The sequence below is a fragment of the Sciurus carolinensis genome, chromosome 3 (genome assembly GCF_902686445.1).
Source record: "Sciurus carolinensis chromosome 3, mSciCar1.2, whole genome shotgun sequence".
In the NCBI taxonomy this organism is placed as follows: Eukaryota; Metazoa; Chordata; class Mammalia; order Rodentia; family Sciuridae; genus Sciurus; species Sciurus carolinensis.
In genome coordinates this window covers 7,717,322-7,737,244 of record NC_062215.1, presented here as the reverse complement: position 1 = coordinate 7,737,244, position 19,923 = coordinate 7,717,322, and the positions used below count along the sequence as shown (strand labels likewise).

General features: G+C 51.2%; 1 protein-coding gene across 10 annotated transcripts in view; it reads right to left on the bottom strand.

The window, feature by feature from the left end:
• Positions 1-19,923, bottom strand: part of Slc39a11 (solute carrier family 39 member 11) — a 397,212-nt gene that overhangs the window by 129,705 nt on the left and 247,584 nt on the right. For 8 of the 10 annotated variants that reach the window (XM_047544191.1, XM_047544190.1, XM_047544193.1 and 5 more), the window contains one exon: positions 13,451-13,621. The exons of the other annotated variants lie outside the window; for them this stretch is intronic. In XM_047544191.1, coding sequence (XP_047400147.1) covers positions 13,451-13,621 — 171 coding nt within the window. The remainder of the gene's footprint in view (positions 1-13,450; positions 13,622-19,923) is intronic. 10 annotated transcript variants of the gene reach the window in all.

Sequence of the window (19,923 nt, the reverse complement as noted above, 5' to 3'; positions counted from 1 at the left end):
CACCAGCAGGCCCCGACCCCTTCCCTAACATCTCCCAGTCAGAAGAATTTCTGAGACTTTATAGAGCAGAGGAATAAATGAAGGAACTCTCTGGAAATGAGAGCTCTGTGCTTTAACCAGAGCAAGAGAGGTGAGGCAGAGGGTGCCAAGCTCCAGCTGCAGGGCAGTGGGATTTGCAGATGGAAGGAGCCCACGCCGCCCTTCCGACGCTGCATCCAACCGTCAGGAAAACGACCCTTCATCCCGCACCTTTATTTCTCAAACAAACTCACGTCGGTGACCCTATCTGCCCCCGTGGCAGCCGGGAAGCAGGGAGACAGCGAGCGCGATTCCCCTCCCTTGGACTTGCAGAGGTTGCTTTTACACACAGTCGCAGTCCATCATTTTCAAAATAAGATGGAAATTACAGATGCTGACTCCACACATTGACTCATCACTGGTAATGGGGGCCCTGGATAGTCTGAATTGCTGTAGTTCACATGCAATTTCCAAATTTTATATATCATCCACGAGCTTTGAGTTAATTAAATTTTTCAATAGTCCATCCACCAAAATGGATCAGTTTGGGATTCCTCTGCTTGCTCTCTCTCTCCTGGGTGAGTCATCAAGTAGAAGTGACTGAATTCACTTTCTAAGCCCCCATTTGAGCCTGATTCAACACAAGCCCTCAGGGGGCTCCATGCAGGTGTCTTTGCAGACCTGCCACCCCGTCTGTTCTGAGGAGGGCCACCTGTCTTTTCTGCTCCTCCCAAACCCCCATGCTGATCCCATGCCTCTGAAGAGCCCCCCACGTCAGCATGAGGGTGACAGCCCAAAGCCAGGACATTGTCCCAGTCAAGTCACTGATGTCCCCCCTCCGTGGGGAACTCAACTGGCAATTACCACCCTGAGAAGGATGGGGTAGACCAGAAGTCCATGCAGACGACATTTCACTCACTGTGTTTGATCAGGGGAAGGAAAAGAAAATGGAACTCTGATTTCAGAATCTAACATTGTTGATTGTTATTTGTAGATCACGAGTAACATTTTAATTACTTTCAACTCCACACCATAATAGCTAGCAAGGGAACGGAGACAAAATAGAATAAACAGGGACTTATTAAATACATAATTAATGTGCACTAAAATTAGCATACATGAATACAGATGAACTGGGCCTATTATAAAGCACGCACCTTAAATGTTATCAATTGATTAAACTTCTTATCTGCAGTGACTTTGGAACAAATTAGGTCGCCTCCATAGGGGAGAGAGACTGGTTAGGGATGAAACGGCTCCTGCCAGGAACGGCGCTTAAATTTTCATAAACCAAAATTTGAGGAAAACTGCAACTCTCCTCGTAGGGAAGACGAAGCGACTCAAGCTCTTGGCAGAGACCGTCTCTGAGCCAGGGTGGATCCTGGGGGACTCTGCCCTTGACTCCCAGGGAGGGCAGCAAATGATCATTTGCACAGGGGCCTCTCCAGGGCAGGAAGGGCCTGAAGGTGCCTCTCACGGTGGCCTGGCGGAACGGAGGTCACTAGCGGAGGCCATAACTGACACAGACCCGGCCCGACTCATAGAGCTGGGTCAGTGCTGCGGCTGCACACCCCTGCTAGTGACCTGGCTAACTAGTGTGAAGAAAGAGCTGTGTGGCAGCCAACAGTGGCCTTGACCCTTCCTGCTCACCTCCCTGCAGGGTGTCCCCAGTGTGCCCTCCAAGTCCCTCTACGTTGGGTGGAAACCAGTTGCCAGCAGACCAACTCTTAAAGCAGGAGCATTATTTTAAAAACCACGCCATCTTCAGAGTCCGCCACGTTTACAGACACAGGGAGAAGTCCACTCTGGCTTTGAAGGTGAGCAGTTACTTCCTATGGTGCTGGACCGGCTCTGTGCTGTGACGTTCTCTCTCCTCTTTTGGCCTAAAGACTCCTTCCGGGCAGGGGCTCGGCTTTATTCCGCTATATCTCTCAGAAATGCAGATCCCTGCTGTCCGCCATGGCAGGCGCTGGCCACGTGGGCTACCAGGCCTTGGAACCTGGCTCGTGACACTCACAGAACATTTTAATTCTGAACCCACTTAAGACCTGAAGATGTATAAGACATTTTTCCATGACACACAGCTTCGTTTGGGTAGGATGACCTCTCATTCTGACCGATCGAAGATAGCACTGAGGTTAACGTGTGGCGCGTACACACTGGATTTCTAAGAACGTAAGCTGTCTCAACTTTTACGATGTTGATTTCGTGTTGAAATCGGAATATTGTGGCTCCATGAGATGAGATAAAATATCTTCTTTTAACGAACTTTACCTGCTCCTTAATTTTTTTTTTTTTTTTCCGGTGCTGGGGATTGAACCCAGGGCCTTGTGCCCCAAGCACTCTACCAACTGAGCTATATCCCCAGCCCACTTAATTTTTTTTTTTTTAACATGGCAACTGCAAAGTTTAAAACTCTCTATGATTTTGCGCTGCACTTCTATTAGATGGGGCGATCCACAGGCTTCACAGAGAAACGTCCGGCAGGCATTGGTGGATTAAGGTTGAACACTACAGTCAGATCACTCCCATCTCACCTGGTTTTCTGACTCCATTATAACCAAAGTGTCTTTCAGGCATCTGGATTAGAAATACACTCTGTGGCCAGAAAACAATGAAGAAAAACGGCAACACGGGAATAAGATCGCTTGTGCCAATTAATTCACAAGTCCCCGCCCTTCTGAAATTGATAAAGATACAGTATAGCAATTGGTTGTAAAATGGGAAAAGAATTCTGATAGTCAGACCCTAAGAAGGTATTTCATTCTTACCACTGGGCAGCAGATGGGATTCTGTGCTCCCTGGCAGCCAAAGACTAAAAACAGCTGTGCACAGTAAATGACCCGCACTGTTCCCACAGGGGACACGAAGCTTCCCCAGGCAATGTATTCTAAGATAAGCATCTTATTTGGGGACCCTGGGTGATGCACTGGCAATGCCCCTGGCAAAATATCTGATGATAAATTTGCAGCAGTTTTCAAATGACAGTGAATGTCCCTTCAAAACCTGAGTTGAGCCGGGGCAGGCTATTTAAGAGGGGTGAGGTTGACACAGACCTGTTACGTCACCATGGGAGTGGGGGGCAGATGCCCGTCTGTGGGTAACACAGGAGAGCCAGAGGAGGTGACGAGTGAGCCTTTTCATGCTTGGAGTGACTCTTGCCATCTCCCAACACCGGATATCATGATGCTACTACACATTTCTCTGTCCAGTGTTCCCACCCCTTCCCGTCCCTGACTCAAGAAGAAAGGGACGGAAACAATGTGAGCCAGATGACGGTGTAGCCCATCGTTTCTTCTAAAACATCAAATACCAAGTTTGATGTGTAATTATTTTATTTATAATATACTTGTGACCCACTCCAGGGCTGAGAACCGCGGTCTCAGACTGTCTTCCTGAAGGCAATCTCCTCCGAGGTCAGCCTGGTGGCTCCTCACAGAGAATCTGATGTTTTACCCGCTGCTGAGGGTCTAGGCACACTGCAGCAGAGCTGTCCGTGGCGGGGGGAGTGTACCCCACCAGTGCTGTCCAACACAGTAGCATCCAGCCCGAGTCCCCTGAGCACCTGATACAGGCAGAGTATGGCTGAGGAGCTACATTTTACATTTTATCTGATTTCGATTGAATTTAGACAGCTCTCATATTGGACGATTCAGGTCTAAAATGCTTTATAAAACCCCCTTCTTCCCACCATAGAAAGACAGCTGAGAGTCTCCAAAAGCTTCGAGTCATAATACAAAACTGTGTTCAAATTCCCCCTTTTATTTTTTTTCTTGAATTTACATAACAGTAGGCAGATGGCACCTGGAGCAGATGTGGCAATGAGTCTGGATTCCAACCCAAACCCTAGTGCAGTCTTTCTTGGTGGCTCTGGCTACAACTCCCTGAATCTGAAGGGGTTCAAGGGTCTGTGTCCATAGCCGGTGACAGGGGATAACGGGGCATCTGGAAGTCGCCCTGACATTTTTATTGGGGATAACGCAGGGCCCCCCGGGCTACGAGCTTCCCTCTGGGTGTGGGTGCCAGGTCCTGTGCTCACACTTAATGGCGGGATCCAGGCGCGCTGCTGGCTCCGGTACACCACCCGCCCAGCAACGCGGTATGTTGAGCAAAACGTCATTTCGCACAGGAGCCCGTGCTAATTATAATGTCAGGCTTCCCACTGAGATAGAGATAATTAAAGGAGAACATTACACTGTTTTCAAACTCCTGGAGTAAACGAGAAGCATCTCCGGATAACCTGTTGGCGATGAAAACCGAAGGGCTCTGGGCGTCCCAGTGTAAGACCGCCTTGGCAGGATCCAGAAGAGCTCTGGGTATCAAAGCAAGGTGCAGCCCAAGGTAGGTGGGAGAGGGGAGTGAGGGCGGGGGCCTGGGGGCCTGGACTTCTCAGGCAGCACCGAGGGTGACCCAGCACGTTGCTATGGCCGTGGGCTCACTCAGATGTTATCTCCATTATGCAGCCAGGAAATCTCAGACTCCCAGGCTCTGATCTCAGGTCCCCCAGCTACGTAAGCATTGAGGATCTAAGAACTGACCTTTCTGACTCTAAAGCCTGTCCTGTCCTAACCCTGCAGCTGACAACCTGCACGGGTCCTGGATGTTAGCTCCATGTTAGCAGACCCCAGGTACACCTGGGCGAGGATTCCCGTCCAGGGTCCCTGCCCACGTCCCCTGCTGGCCGAGTCCAGGGCATCCAAGAACACACCGACATTTCAGGGTGGTGCCGCAGACATTAACTTTGAACGTGGCAAACCTGAACAGGCAAGAGGTGTATCCAGAACGTTTCTGTAACTGACTCAGAAAACCTTCGAGATTCATCAGAAGACAAGAAACAGCTTCCCAGAGCAGAAGGCAGAGAGGCAGCAGGTTAGACTGTGTCCAGCTGCACCCATCACAACGGGCTGTGGGACCTTGGGCTTGATCTTCGATCTTCTGGGTCTCTTTCCTACATTGAAACGGGACACAAATGACGGAACACTATACCTGGAATGCTTCACGCAATGCCTGGAACTTCCAGGGGACCTGTAGGTGGTACACTTTAGTATTGCAGGTGTATTTTATCCTTGCCAGTAGTTTGTGGCTTCACGGGGCACTCTGCTTCCGCCTTGGCTGCGCCCGGGTTACTGACTGCCGAGACTGCCCTCCAGTTGTGGAATCAGAGTGGAGTACATCAGCACGTTCCCTGGGAAGGTCCATATCCAATAAGAGAATTTTCTACCCAGTCTGTCCAAGGAAAATGGAGAGTTGATATGTTCCTCTTTGGAGCCAGTGACTCCTTCTTGAAAGCCAAAGGCCTCACTTTGCTCCAAGTGCTGCCCCTCCAGAGTGACCCAAGCAGGGGGCAAGTGGAATGCCCAGGTGCTTGCCACAAATGCCAGTAGCAGCAGTCATTACCCCTGCCCCTCTCAAACGTCCCCTACTTGTGTATGAGTGCGCCAACGGATCATCCGTGTTCCGCACACAATTCAAATCCAAAGCAGTCTGCAGCCCCAGAAATCAGGGCTCACAGATACCCTAACGCCAGTGCCTTGGTGGGCCCTACTGAGGTCTGTCCTCAGTCACTAAGGACTTGTGTAGGCATAACTGTATGTTCACTTGCAAAGGGTGAGTTTTATAGTCTGTGAATTATAGCCTTTAAAAAGAAGTTAGCAGGGAGAGTTTCCCTGGTGTGGAGGAGAAACCGGCAAGCCTTCAAATGACCAGTAGAGCTTGGGGATTTTCTTTTACTTAAAAATGAATCATCATGGGAGGAAAAAGCCACAAAATAAAGCTGTTTCGGAGAGAGGCAGGGAGAGGAGCCACACACATGAGTGTGATGAACAAGCAGAGTCAGCGGTCCTCCAACTGCACCACGGAACTTCAAAAATGAATGCCTGCATCTCTTGCCCGCCACTGTGAACTGGCTAGCCAGGAGGAGCCGTGGGCAACAGGAGCGGGGTGTGTGGCGTGGAGATAAGACGTGGAGATAAGCGAGGGGGTGGTCTGCGAGACCCAGATGGCAAGGCTGGCTATGGTCACTCCCAATCCGACTGCAGGCACACAAAAGCCCACTACGTGTTCTGCCTCCTCTGACCACCACCCAACGTTCTCACATGACGAAGGACCAGGAGGTGAGTGGCTGAATGAACTGGAGTCCGAGGGATCCATTACAAGCTCAAACGGAAACAGTCAGGAGAGAAATGGAGAAGGCAGCCAGCAGCCCAAGGCAGGCCCAGGGCAAGACCAAGACCGGAGGGCATCGGGTTTGCCAAGGAGTGATGGGCTGCTGTTGAACCCATTTCAGAACCGACTGGAGCACATCACCTCTGGCCCGCACTGGAAAGTTCCATTTGGTCTCTGTGGTGAACCCAATGACAGTTCCAAATAAAACTTGGTCCCAATGCCTCAATCTGCAAATGTCACCTCTCGTCACAAATGAGACTTCTCAGAAGGGATAATACTGGATTATCCAGGTGGGCCCTAAATGAAATCACAAGTATCTTTATTAAGGAGACAGAGGAGATTTGACACAGAAGAGAAAGCCATGTGATCATGGGGACACAGACTAGAATGACATAGCCATGAGCCAAGGAGTACCGGCAGCCTCTTGAAGTTGGAAGGGACAAAGAATGAACCCCATGTCCCCCAAAGACATCATCCAGCTGATACCATGACTTTGGCCCAGTCTGAATCTAATTTCAGACTTTTGGCCTAAAAACCTGTAGGTAAATGAATTTGGATTGTTTTCAGTCATTTTTTAAAGTTTGTGATAGCTTGGTAGAGCAGCTATCACAAACTAAGACAGTCCCCCATTCAGTTTCCAGCCCCTGTAAATGTAAGACTGCCTTTGGCATAAATAAACAATTCACTTCTCTATTGGTGGGTATGCAGAGGGGCAGGGGTGCTGAGGGAGATAGGGGATGAAGATCCCTCTTCCAAAGAACATTTTTATCTGCTCACAAGAAATAAGTTTTTACTGTAGGAAAGTTCCATTATAAATCTTAGGGAAAAAATGGAAAAAAACAACCAGTCATAATCCCATAACCCCAGAAATAACCAACCACTGTTAATATTTTGGTGTCTAAATTTGTGTTTTTGCTCCTGAAACAAAAATCACTTCTGACTAAAGCCTCAAGCATTCCTTCTGAAGCCATTATTAGCCACCATCAGTGAGGACATGCCAGATAATTAAAAACAACCACCGTGCTGTTCCAGAGGCACAAACAGTGGCCCCTGGGTCTCCTTAAATCACAGCGACAGCCAGCAAAATGAACGAAATGAACCTGACTCTTGACACCGAGGAGAGGAAGACGAAGCACATCCTTTCATCTAGCTGCTGCTTCTGTGGACCTTCATCAGTGATCCCAAACATACAGGAGACAAGTGTCTATCACACATCATCAGGATCTGCACCTGTCAAACACTCTCCCTTAGCTGACCTGGTGGCCACTGCACAGAGGGCTGGTCACCTGACTCTCAAATGGCTCCTCTTCCAGAATGGAGGGTAGGAATTAAACGCACCTGCCACTCAAGTATACACTATGGATTGAATATATCTGACTTCCAATGTGTTTTGTGACCTTGAATCCAAAACAAGGAACATGGTACACTCGTCTTTTTGCAAACAGCTCCAGTTAACAGGGGAGCATGTTTGCAAAACCAAGTATGTTTAAATCAACGATTAGAGCAACAGTTATCACAACAGGGGAAAACAGGGTACAGCAGGAAGAAGGGCAGTGATTAACTTTGTTGAATAAAAGAAGTTCAGGGACTAGAGAGGGTGCTCAGTGGCAGAGCACGTACTTAGCAGACATGAGGCCCTGGGTTCAATCCCCAGCACCCCCAAAATGAAATTCGGAATGCACTATTTATATCATTCTTCACAGAACCATCCCATCTAGGGCTAGCAAGAGCCCGAGCGATAATCTAATCCAGCCCTCTATTTCCGGTGGGAGTGGTGTTTGAATGAGAAAACCCCTAGAATTCCTTCAGGCTTGAATTCAAATTTCTCACATAAAAATCGCTGTAGGGGTCATCAAGTCCTCATGAGAAGAGATTAGTAGGAACTCAATCGCTAGTTGGCTTTCAGTTTCACCCAAACGCAGAGAGGAGGCTGGTTTCCTCAGGCTTTGGACTCTCTGGGAGGCAGAGTCCTCGAGTCTGCGCACCTTTGCAGCAACCAGCCAGAGGCACGGTGCTCAGAGGCTCCCATCTGGGCTGCTTTCAGAGAGAGCAGGGTGCTTCCCCGACACTTCCCAATGGACTCCGGCAAGTGCCAGGGCCCACGGCCAGGGAGGCACACGGGCAGAGGCCCAGGAGCAGCTTGGAAGGAGGCAGGAGCCGCGTGCCGTGCCGTTTGGGGCAGGCATCTGGCTGCCACGCTGTGCTGGCAGGTACGTACGTACGTGCCTGCCGGCCTCCATCCATCTTTCCCTAAATCACTTAAGTGCTTGTACAACTGTACAGTTTTTCCCTCTAAAGTGGGGGTTCTGTCCAGATCTAGGGCTGTGGACAGTCTTCATGAGGTCCAGCCCTCCCCAAACTGCATGCAAGATGCTGTGTGTTGGTATGACCTGGATGACGTGTCCCCACCTCTGAAATCCCTGTGTTGAGACCGAATCCCCAAGCGGATGCCTTAGGAGCTGTGGACTTGGGGAGCTGATGAGCTCATATGGGTATGGCCCTCACGAGCGGGATCAAGCACTTTTATAAAAGGTCCCTGGAGAGCTCTTATGCCCTGTTCCACCATGTGGGGACATGCAAGATGGTGGCCTTCTGCAACCTGGAAGGGAGCCCTCACCAGAGCCTGGGCGTGTGACAGTCCTGATGTCAGACTTCCAGCTTCCGGCCTGCTGAGGAATGAATAGCTGTGGTTTATCTGTCGCCCAGCCTATGCCAGGTTGTTACAGCTTCCCCAAAGAGCTGACACACGACTGCACGAGCTTCCCGTGCCCACAGCTTCACTGGAGGCTAAGGAAGCCTGGGGACTGGTCTGTGCTTGCACACGTGTGTTACGTGGTAACCCAAGTGCCCTGCGTGTGTACACACCCTACAGCTGTGTCCTCATGCTCCTGAAACTTCCAGGAGTCAGGATAATCATTCACAAGCCTTCTTTTTTCCTTCCTCATTACAAAAAAAAAAGAAAAAAAGAAAGAAAAGAAAAAAGAAATCGATCATCCATTTGTCATTGTGAAAAGTCGGTCTTAAAACCCCGAGTCTTGGAATGTCAAAGCACTAGTTAAATTTTTAATAAACTCTGAAGGATAGTGTTAAGGAAGAGACCTTTCCAAAGGTGAGCTGGCTGCCGACAGGCTAAGGAAACGGCTGTCCTCGAGGGACATGGCTGTGGGCGGGTTGCCTTCTCTCTAGCCTGAAGCAGGAATGGAGACTCCAGGGACCGGCCATGGTGGGGACTTCAGAGGCACACCTACTTGTGTTTAGGCCTCGATGATTTCAGCCAGGGCCATGGCTTAAATAAGATTCGTGCACCAATGATTCGCAGTGCGTAGCTCCAGCCAGACTTTGCCCCCAACTCCAGAAGCATGTACCTAGCCGAGTCTAGTGGCTGCCAGTCAGGGTCTCCACTTGAAGTCTAATGGCACCAAACCTCACTTTCTTTGTTAGCTTATTATTATTTTGCTGATTTGACTAAAAGACCCAACCAGCACAACTGTAGGTGAGGAGAGAGATCTCTACTCACCAGATACGAAATATATACTCCAAAGTCACACCCCCAGAGACCCACCTCCTCCAGCCACACTCCACCTGCCTCCAGCTGCCACTCAGTTAATCCCACCAGGGGATTAAGTCATTGATTGGGCTAAGGCTCTCCCCCCCAATCATTTCTCCTCCAAACCTTGCATCGTCTCACACAGGAGCTTTTGGGGGACTCCTAATATCTAAACCGTAACATTCCACCTGTGGTCCCCCTAAGCCCCTACTCCTCTCATAATGAGAAATACACTCAGTCCATTTCTAAGAATCCCCGTAGCCTTAGCAGTTCAAGATTGCCCAAAAGTTCAAGTTCAAAGTCTACTCTGAGACTCAGGGCAAGCTTACTTGGTGAGCTTCTGTAAAAATCAAGAGGGATTTACAAGCATCCAATATACAAAGGTAGAGAGTAAACATTTCCATGCACAAAATGAGGGGCATAGAAAGAAGGGATGGGACCAAAACAAGACTGAAATCCAGCTGGGCAGACAGGTCCTGGAGATCCACGTCCAGCATCTGGAGCACATGGCACAGTGATGTTCTGCCCAAAGGGCTTGTGCACCTCTGCCCCTACGGCCTTGTTGGTTGCAGCCCAAGTGGCCTTTCTGTTCCAGCGAATCCCCCCATGTTACTGGCAATTCTCAATCTCGGGGGTCTCCACTGCAGCGTGGGCTTCCTCCTCACATCTCCATACCTTCCCTTCTCAGGGGCTGCCCACAGGGACTCTGACCCTGCTACACTTTGCCTGGGCCTCCCAGGCCTTCCTCTGAAATCTTGGTGGAAGGTTCCATGACCCCTCACTCTAGCATCCCTGCAGAACCAGCACCAGGGGTTGACACTAAGGCCTGCTGCCACATCCAGCGGTAGCCAAGCCTCCAGGGACCCCGGCTGCAGCAGCCTCTGAGTGCCTGGGTGACGGAGCATACTGAAAAAACTTCCTAGGCCCCCTTGTGCAAGAGGGGTACCCCACTGGTCTCTTCTCAAGAGAATTTTTCCTTTTACTCCTTTGAGCCTGAGATAGGTGTGGTCTTGCCAGCTCCTGAGATGCCCTAAGGCCATCTTTCTTGTTGTCTCTGGGCAAAGTCTCCTCATTTCTTTAATGACTACAATGTCTTTAAAAACTGTAAATTTCCTGAGCCCCAGCTTTACTCCCAACCTTCAAGTCCAAGTTTTTCAAATCTTTCTGCTCTGCCTCTGCTCCTGATTATTCCAAAAAATTTGGCTAAAAGTTGCCAGCAACACCCAAGCCACTGCCTGAATGCTATGCTTTCTAGAAATTTCTTCTGCCAGATTAAGAAGCCCATTGCTTTTAAAATCAGCTTCACAAAAAATCTCAGGACAAGGGCAAAATGCAGACAACCTTTCAGCCAGAACATAACAGGAATGGCCTCTAGTCCAGTTACCAATAGTGTCCTCCTTTTCCTCTAAACCCTCTTGAGCCCTATCTCCACTGTCCACGGTCCTATTGGCATTCTGGTCTTCTGAGCTCCCACCAGAATCAGCCACTAAACTCCACTTACAACAAACCTAAAGTATTTCCAGCTTGCAATGCTACACATCTCAAAAGTCCTCTCACAAATTCCCAAAATGCTCCAAAACTTCTGAACCACATGTTCAGGTTAATCACAGCAAAGACCCCACTTCTTGGTATCAAATTGTTTTAGTCAGCTTTTTCGCTGTTGTGACTAAAAGAACTGACGAGAACAATTTTAGAAGGGGAAAAGTGTATTTGGGGCCTCACAGTTTCAGAAGTCTCAACCCATACACTGTTGGTTCCATTCCTCAGGCTTCCAGGTGATTCTGAACATCATGGCAGAAGCCTGTGGTGGAGGGAAGCAGCTCCCCTGATGATCAGGAAGCAGAGAGAGACTCCACTCACCAAATACAAAATATGTACCCAAAGGCACATCTCCAAAGACCCACCTCCTCCAGCCACACCCCCTGTCTTCAGCTACCACTCGATCCCATCAGGGGATTAATTCATGGATTGGGTTAAGGCTCTCACCACCCAATCATTTCTCCTGCAAACCTTCTTGCATTGTCTCACACAGGAGCTTTTGGGGGACTCCTAATATCTAAACCATAACACCCACCTTCCATGACTCATTTGCTGATATTCCCCGATCCTGTACCTACGCCTCCTTCCCCATCTTGGCCGACCACAACACCATCCTGGCAGCTGATGGGCCCTGAGGCCCCTGCATGGCTCCTGACTCATCTCTTCTCTCACACTCCACACCCAAGCCTCCAGCCAATCCCACTGATCCCACCTTCAGTAGAGACCTGGAACGGGACCCCTTCTTGCCCCCTCCACCCTGGTCCGAGCTATCACTGCCTTTGACCTGGATTCCGCAGTGGCTTCCACGTGGGTCTTTCTGCTTCCATCCCCTGCCCTCCTGAGTCTGCTCTCAATGCAGCACCTGCACAGAGCCCTGTAAAGCTTAGGTTGAACCATATGCTCCTCCATTAATAAGCCCTGCAATGGCTCCTCACCTACAGAGCAAAACTGAAAGTCCTTGTAAGGCCCCTAACTTCTAGCTAAGGGCACAGCTGGCCCCTTTTCCCCACGGGTGCGCCTGTCCCCACTGCTCTACATCCTGTAGCTACACTGGACTCCTGCTATTCTCTGGGTGCCAGGCATGCTCCTGCCTCAGGGCCTTTGCGTAGGCTGACTCCTCTGCCCCGTGCACTCATTCTTTCCCAGGGATTGTACGACTGACTCAAATGCGAGGATGTCTGTCTCACTGAGCCCACCGACCTGCTTTATTCTAAATTACAGCTCCTCTGTCTACCATTTCCTCTGCCCTGCTGAGCAGGTAAGGGATGGGTATGGTGAACTCTTCAAGGATGCAGGAAATAAATCTCCTGGAAATGCTCCCTGGAGCAGGCGATGGCTCAGAGTCAAGTTTCTAAACAACAAACAATGGTCAGAATGTTGAAGGACCGAAGACAGAAAGGCCTGGCAGGACAGCAGGTAGGACGGTTACCAATGCCAACCTGGCTCCTGAGGCCCCAGCAGGTGCACAAAGCTTGACGGGCATCAGGGCATCTCATTTAAATCTCAAAGTAAGCCAGGCCCACATCACCCGCATCTCACCCATGAGGAGACCCAGCCTCAGAGAGCTCAAGCCCTTTGCCAACAGACTCATCGGCGGGTGGCGGAGCTGGAATTCCAGAGAGTATCCCCGGGAGCCCGGTGCCTCCACTGGATTTTTATATCTTTATATTTTTATGCTTCCCTACATCTACCCGCTCTAAAAGAAACGTACATTAACTTCAAAATTTTAAAAAAATAAAAAGTCCTTTTTTTCCCCCCCCCAATTAAAATAAAGCCAAGGACATAAAACCAATTACTCTGCAGTGCTCAAGAGGAAAAGGTCCGTGACGACCTTTCTCAAAGAATGAGGGTCAGTCAAACATCAGGGCCACGCTAGGTTGACTCGATCCTTCCAGGGAGCACTGGCCAGACCACAGACACGCTCTGTTCATAGTGCGGTGCCCCCGACCCCCTGCGATTGTCAGGGGAGGACACCACGCACCATGTGTGTATCTGGTCCCAAGCGTGGAGAGAAGGAACTCGTGGGAGCAATGGTGGGAGGTGTTGGGGAGGTTTGAACCCAAGGAGGCCGTGCAGCGACCAAGGAAGACCTCGGGGCCCAGGGAGGAGGCGCTGCGGCCCCCAGGCCCACCCCGCCCCCCTTTCCAGCCGGGGCAGTGCAGCAGGACCGGCGGACCTCACCTGGAACGTTGTGGATGGTGATGGCCAGGATGAGCAGCGCGATCCTCCTCCAGCTGCTGCCTCCGGGCGGCGCCCCGCTCCCTCGCGACGGCGCCAGAGGGGCCGGGCCCTCCGGGAGGTCAGCGGCCACCGCCTTCTTCCTCTGGTAGGCCTCGCCGTTCTCGCTCTTGTCTAAACAAAGAGAGCGGGGTGGGAAAGAGGCTTTGAAAACGTGCAGGCTGACACCGAGCAGGAGGAAGTGTCCCCCGCAGAGTGTCCTGCTTCCAGCCTGCGGCAGCCCCCACAGCCCAAGGGCCATTCACCCACGTGCACACTCGGTCGCTCAGCAAACACCCTCCCCATGGACGCTCAGTGCCTGATGCACAGGTGCTAGGAAGGTGAGGAAGATGAAGATGGGCCCCTCCCCATGCCTGCGGGAAACCAGTGATGCTGAAACTAGGAGGAGCACAAATACCGGAAGCAAATCCCCTGGTTTGCTTCCCAACTACCTCTCCTAGCTGTGTGGCACTGAATTAGTTGCTCAACCTCTCTGTGCTACAGTTTCTGATTCACAGAATGCAACAACAGTACGGATTTCACTGACTCCACAAGGAGTCAATGGGGAAAGCACTGGGCTCTGGAATACACAGACATGTTGGTGGCTATCATCAGAGCTGGTCTCCTTCTCTCCCCAGAGCCCTGGAGAACCACACGCTACTCCTGGACACTCCACCTCCCAGGGACCAGACTCAGCCAAGCAGCTCCCTCCCTGGGGAGACAAGGTGGCTCTTGTGCGGTTGCCAAATCTGGAAGGTCATGTGACAGGGGGCAGCTGCCCAGGTGGACATCAGCAAGCACAGAAGGGAAGCCAGGCTGCTGGTGGGAGGTCGGGGGACAGCAGCCCAGGTCCCACGGGACATTGGAGGCCACCGGCAGCACCCAGCCCTGGGGCTTCACCAGCCCACCCTCCTTTTCCAGACTCCTTCTTGGGTTTTTGTGGGGTAGTGTCATCCCAGGGCCAGAGTGGCCTAAATTCCCAGGGCCCCTCAGTTATTCCTGTCGCCCCGCCGGGAGGGGCAGGCTGAACTGGGGGGACAGGAAGGAGGCAGAGCGTCCAGGCTCTGGCTCCCTGGGTGGGACGGCGGTCAGGGAGGCTCCTGTGGAGGTAGCCCAGCCTCTGCTGTGAGAAGGACAGAGCCTGAAGGCGGCAGCCTCGCCCTGGGCCCCGGGGGAGACACTCCAGCCTCCCTCGCTCCCGCCTACGGCTTCCACAGGAGGAACCCCTCGGTCTGAGCTGGAAGATGGAGGGAAACTGGCTGGAATCCAGTCAAGAAGCAGCAGCAACTGAGCTTCCTGACCCCCAGGGTGCCCCAGGCGCGGGCAGGGCGGGTTCTCTCCCCCCAGGGCGGAGCCGGGCCCCAGGAGCGGAGCGCACCTGTTCCCTTCAGGCGAGCTGCCTGCCCTGCCCGGACGCTGCTTTCGATCTCAGACTCGGAAAGGGACAGAATTCCTTCTCCTGAAAATCACGGTCTGTGTTCGCTCAGATCAGGCAGAGACACCCGAAGACTGCGAAGGCGCCTGAGCAGGAGGCCCGCGGCGCCTGCTCCCCCACCAACAGCCAAGTCCCAGGCCTAAGAACCAGGGCCTCGGCCGGGGTGCAGGGGAAGAGCCGGCTTAGCACAGCAAGGCCCTGCGCGCCACCGCCATGCCTGGAAGGAAGGACAGAGAGAAGGAAGGAACGGGAGGGGCCGGAGGGGACAGGAAAGAGGGTGGGCTCCGCACCGCGGGAGGGTGCCAGCCAGTAGGCCTGGCTCACAACACTGGCCTCTGGAGAACATGACCAACTCAAGTGACAGCAGCCACTCCCAGATGTCTGTGTGGCATTCACACCCCGCGTGTGTGTGTGCGTGATACACGCGTGTGGGTACCTGTGAGTGCCACAGGGCACTCCTTCCCCAGGGGGACACCAGGCAGCTCCCTACACACATGTGTGCGTGTGTTTCTGTCCACACAGGCGGGAGGTGACTTTACACAGGGTCTGGAGGACTAGGGCTGCAGGGGCTGGTGGGAGAATGGACTAAAATTCGGGACAGCTAGCCCAAGGGTACTGGGGCAGGAGCAGAGTGGCTCCGACCACCGACCAAGCTGTCTGCAGCTAGGGCGCCAGCTGCCTCCTGGACTGACATTCCTGATTCCTCGCGTCCCCTCCAAGAGCGCAGGCCTGGCCTAACTGCTCTCCAAGTGGCAGCTGACTAGGAGCCCCCCCAAAATCTTTTCCTTTACAGATTCTATAACGTGAGAGAAGACGGATGGGAAGGCAGTTTAGGAAACCGCCTCGCATCTAGGGGCCAGGAAGGTGCGCTCTGCAGCAAGCCCGGGGGCGGCCCTTGTCACCAACGTCACGAGAGCATCCGACCCTGGATCTCCTGCAGGTGATGCACAGAGAGCCACAGAGCTGGGAGGCGCCATCGGCAGTGCCAGCACCCGACTGTGTCTGACAGGAACATGGAGCCGCATGAAGAATCACTCACTGGGGCAAAGACACGCTCCTGGCCTCGAGGGTCCCAACCTGTGAAGACTGGCATCGGTGTCTTCCCTTGGGGCCAACGGGAGGGTGTGACTGCCTGACGCCCTTAGGAAGGTGAAATAATCCACTAGGTAACAGCCACTGATGAGTCTGCAGCAAGGACGTTTGGTCCAAATATATCGTGACGGACAGCAGGGTGCACCTGGAGCAGGGACCTTTCCGCCTCTCCTGGTAAGGCTACCTCAGCACCACATGTGGGCAAAGGACGATCAGTGCAGGGCTGAGCACTCGCTGGGGTCAGGGTGTGCCGGAGGGGAGTGACGAGGTCCATCTGAGATTGCTGAAGACAGGGGGCGGGGCCTTGCCATCGCACACGTGACCTGCAAGCACAACCACCCCAGCGGCTGGGAAGCCCCACCCTGTTGTGTGCCGAGGGTCCACTCCCCCGTGGTGCTAAGTCGTCTTGAAAGGCAATGGCTTATAAAAGCACAATTAAAGTCACAACCCACTCTCCAGCAAGGCATATGCTGGTGGTTTTGAAACAACTTTTGAGTCCTTATGGATTCAAGGACCTCAGGCTGAGAATATCCTGGGAGTCAAATTCCGTTGAGGTGGTAACTGTCACTGGTAACCAGTGGACCAGGGTGTACGAGCACACCAGCCCTGGGACGGTGGGACTGCCTAAGTCCAATGGGCCCGGAGATGGAATCTCAGGCCTCCAGTGAGTCGGGCAGTGCTAATTAACAGATCACCAGCCGGGGAGAGCTCCAGCAACACACCCAAGCTGTGGCTGGAGATGACTTGGTTGGATTAGCATAAGGAAGCAAATCCTCATCTGCTAAGTGCAGACAACTTCAAAATCCCTGAGAAGATATTTCCTTTCTAAATCCCTGCTGTGAAAGATACAATGAAGAGAAGCAGACGTTCACCGTGGACCACATGGGTGCAAACAGCATCCACAGGCCAACAGAAAGCAGCGAAGATGAGGGTCCATCCACTCACGGTCTCCCTTCCTTCCAGTTGCCCAGACAATCAGCATCATTTAGTGGGGGAGAGATACAATTACCCACGTGAGTTGTGAGGATGTTTGCAAAGAACTTGGTTTTGGCTCCTTAATGTCAAATGGGATCAGAAGGACTTCCCTTATATGACGGATGCCGAATGAGAACACGAAGTGATCGCTCAACAGTGGCTGGCGTCGACCGTGACCCCCACGGAGACCTTCCAAACTGTCAAGTGGGAACTCAAGGCAGAGCCAGGGCTGTTCTCCTAGTCCCAGCAGAAGACCCCTCACCCCAGATGTCCCAAGCTGAAGCCAACGGCGGGTTCCAACCTACCCATGGCTCCACCGCTCCTTTTTGCACAGCTCTGAAAATCCAACTACATGGAAGCGCATTATCCAGAGAAAACAGGGCCCCGAGACCACAGGCAACTGCGTTCATTCGTCCCTACCCCTCGCCCAGCTCACTCGCAAGGTGTTGCTTTGTGTTTGTGCACGACCCCAACCGTGGGAAGGGGGACTGGCAGGGGGCCTCGCTGTCTGCTATTGGCCATGCCAGCCGTGCACCTCCCTTTCCTTCTTGTGTAAAATGGGACTAACAAGTCATCCCTACGTTCTGAGAGTTAGAATATGTGGACACACTGTCCACCACACCTGTCATAAAGCACGATTCGGGTTATGGTTTCATATTCTGCTGTTTCACGTTCAGCTACAGAAAAGTTTTCGAAATGTCTTTGTCTCGGTGACTCTAACTTTTAGCGGCCTGAGAGCATTTATTTGTATGAACCCATTATTTTCCAAACGGTTTCTTTTTCTATTCAGGTTTAGTCACTTTTTCTCTTCCAGGTGCTGGGAGACGCAGTGCCGGTCTCTGGCCACTTGGGGGCATCCTCTTTCTGCTCCCTCCCACCTGGAATGGAAACCCATCCTGGGAAAGGCTGCTTCTGCCCATGATGTTATGCACTCCTTCTTCTTATTACAACTTCCTGAATCATTCATGCACTGGGACATGGAAAGGGAAATGGAGCTCAGTCCATGGGGAGCCGTTCTTCCTGCAGGGAGGGGGAATCTGCACAAAGTCCCTTAATTCTTGCATGCACCTGGTTGTAACTAAATGCCCACCAGCAACTGGTTTCCTAAAACTGAACCACATGCTCAGCTGTATCCCACGTGCATCTTACAAATGCAAAGGCAAGTACATGCATTTAAAAATGAGTAACAGAAAATCCTCCTAAGGAACCCCTTGCCCTCTTTCCACTTGTAACTGCATTTTCAAATTAATTTTGGTCTTGCCTTTGCAGAAAAGGGGAGGCTTCAGCTGAAACGGAGAGGAAAAAAAATGAAAGAAGGTGATCCTTAGCTTTTCATCTTCTTGGGGTACTTCCGTTGGTTCAAAGAAAAACAAGGATTTTTCAAGGGGCTGATTTTGGTTCTTCAATACTTTTGCCTTAAACTTTGTCTTTAGAACCCTCTGGGTTCTTGAGTTGTGGCCCAACTTGAGGTGGGTTGGCTGCAGAATGGGTAAATACAGTTCATCTTCTGTTCTGAGATGGTAGAAAAAGGGAAGGAGAGTGTCAATGATGCCTTCCCCAGAAAAATCCCTTGCTTCTCTGAGTCTTATCACGCTATACACCCAGCAGTGTCTTCAAATCCTCCAGAACCCTTTGAAGTACTAATGCCTGGGGGCAAATGGAAAGTCACAGCCTAAAACCAACAGCAGAGCATTTCAGTGTGATACATGCAATGGATTTAAGCAACCACAGCAGGGCTGGGCAGCTACTCTCTCTCCCCATCTGGCTGTTGGGCCAGTGACTCCCAGAAAGCATCCTTGTTCATAAGCTTGCTTATACAAAAGCATAAATGCATGATAAAGCAACCTTGGGGACCTAAAAGTATACACAGGGAAATGCAAATCACCAGGAATCGCACCATCCACAGAGCAAAGCTTCGAGGTTGGCGCATTTCCTAATCCACTTTCTCAAGCAGTTCTACATGGCTGAGATGTCATCTTGTACAACAGCAGACTGCTTTCCCCATAGGATTAAATACCCTTTTGTGTGTTTCAAGTGATGCAAATGCTGACTTACATTCTCATACCACTGGCTATTTAGACTGCTTCTAAAATTATGTTTTCTTATAAAAATCAGTGCAAAACCTTTAACCGGTGCAAACCATCAGAAATTTGGACCAAGTTCCCAGAAGTTTGAACCGTTGGTCAAAGGGCCTTGGTGCATTTTTCTAATTAACTTCCAGGAAGACTGGGTGGTCGGCACTGCCATGGTAGAGTTCTCCAGTTCTCCGCAGTCATTTCTTAGCACTGGGTGCTTCTCCTGTAAAGATGAGTGTATTCATTTACAGGGTAAATGATGTTTCCCTTAATTTGTGTTTCTTTGACTACGAGTGAAGCTGAACATTTTTCAGAGTTTCAGAGGCTAATTTCGTCCCTCTTTTGTGAAATGCCCTTGGCCCAAATAAGCCCTCTTTTAAGTAACAATAACATGATTAGCTAATTCCTTACAGAAGGGTAATTTCCCTGCCATCCACTTAGGTTTGTCAGTGACTAATGAGTCCTGCTGGGAACAGAAGGTCTTACTGCACAGCAGACTGATGGACCCACCTGTCTGGGTTGGAGTCTCGTCTCAATTCCTTTTATTCCTTTTTGAGTTTTCTCAAGACCACAGAGTGTCTTTTTTTTTTTTTTTTTTTAAATGTGATCTGCTTTACTTACGACACTGTATGGTAGGGTCTCCAAAGTTAATTTCCTCAGGTCATTTTTCTCTCTCAATATTGAAACATCACTCTTTTCAAAAGCAGGGGATATGCGGGAGTGTCTGTCCCTTCCCCAGTCTCCCTTCTTTCCCCCCTGAAGCCCGGGGATTCTTAAAAGCTGCACAGCACTGTTGTAAACCATGCACAGGGCAGAAACAATCTCTTATGAGCACAATCCTTGCCAGAGATGCCAGATGG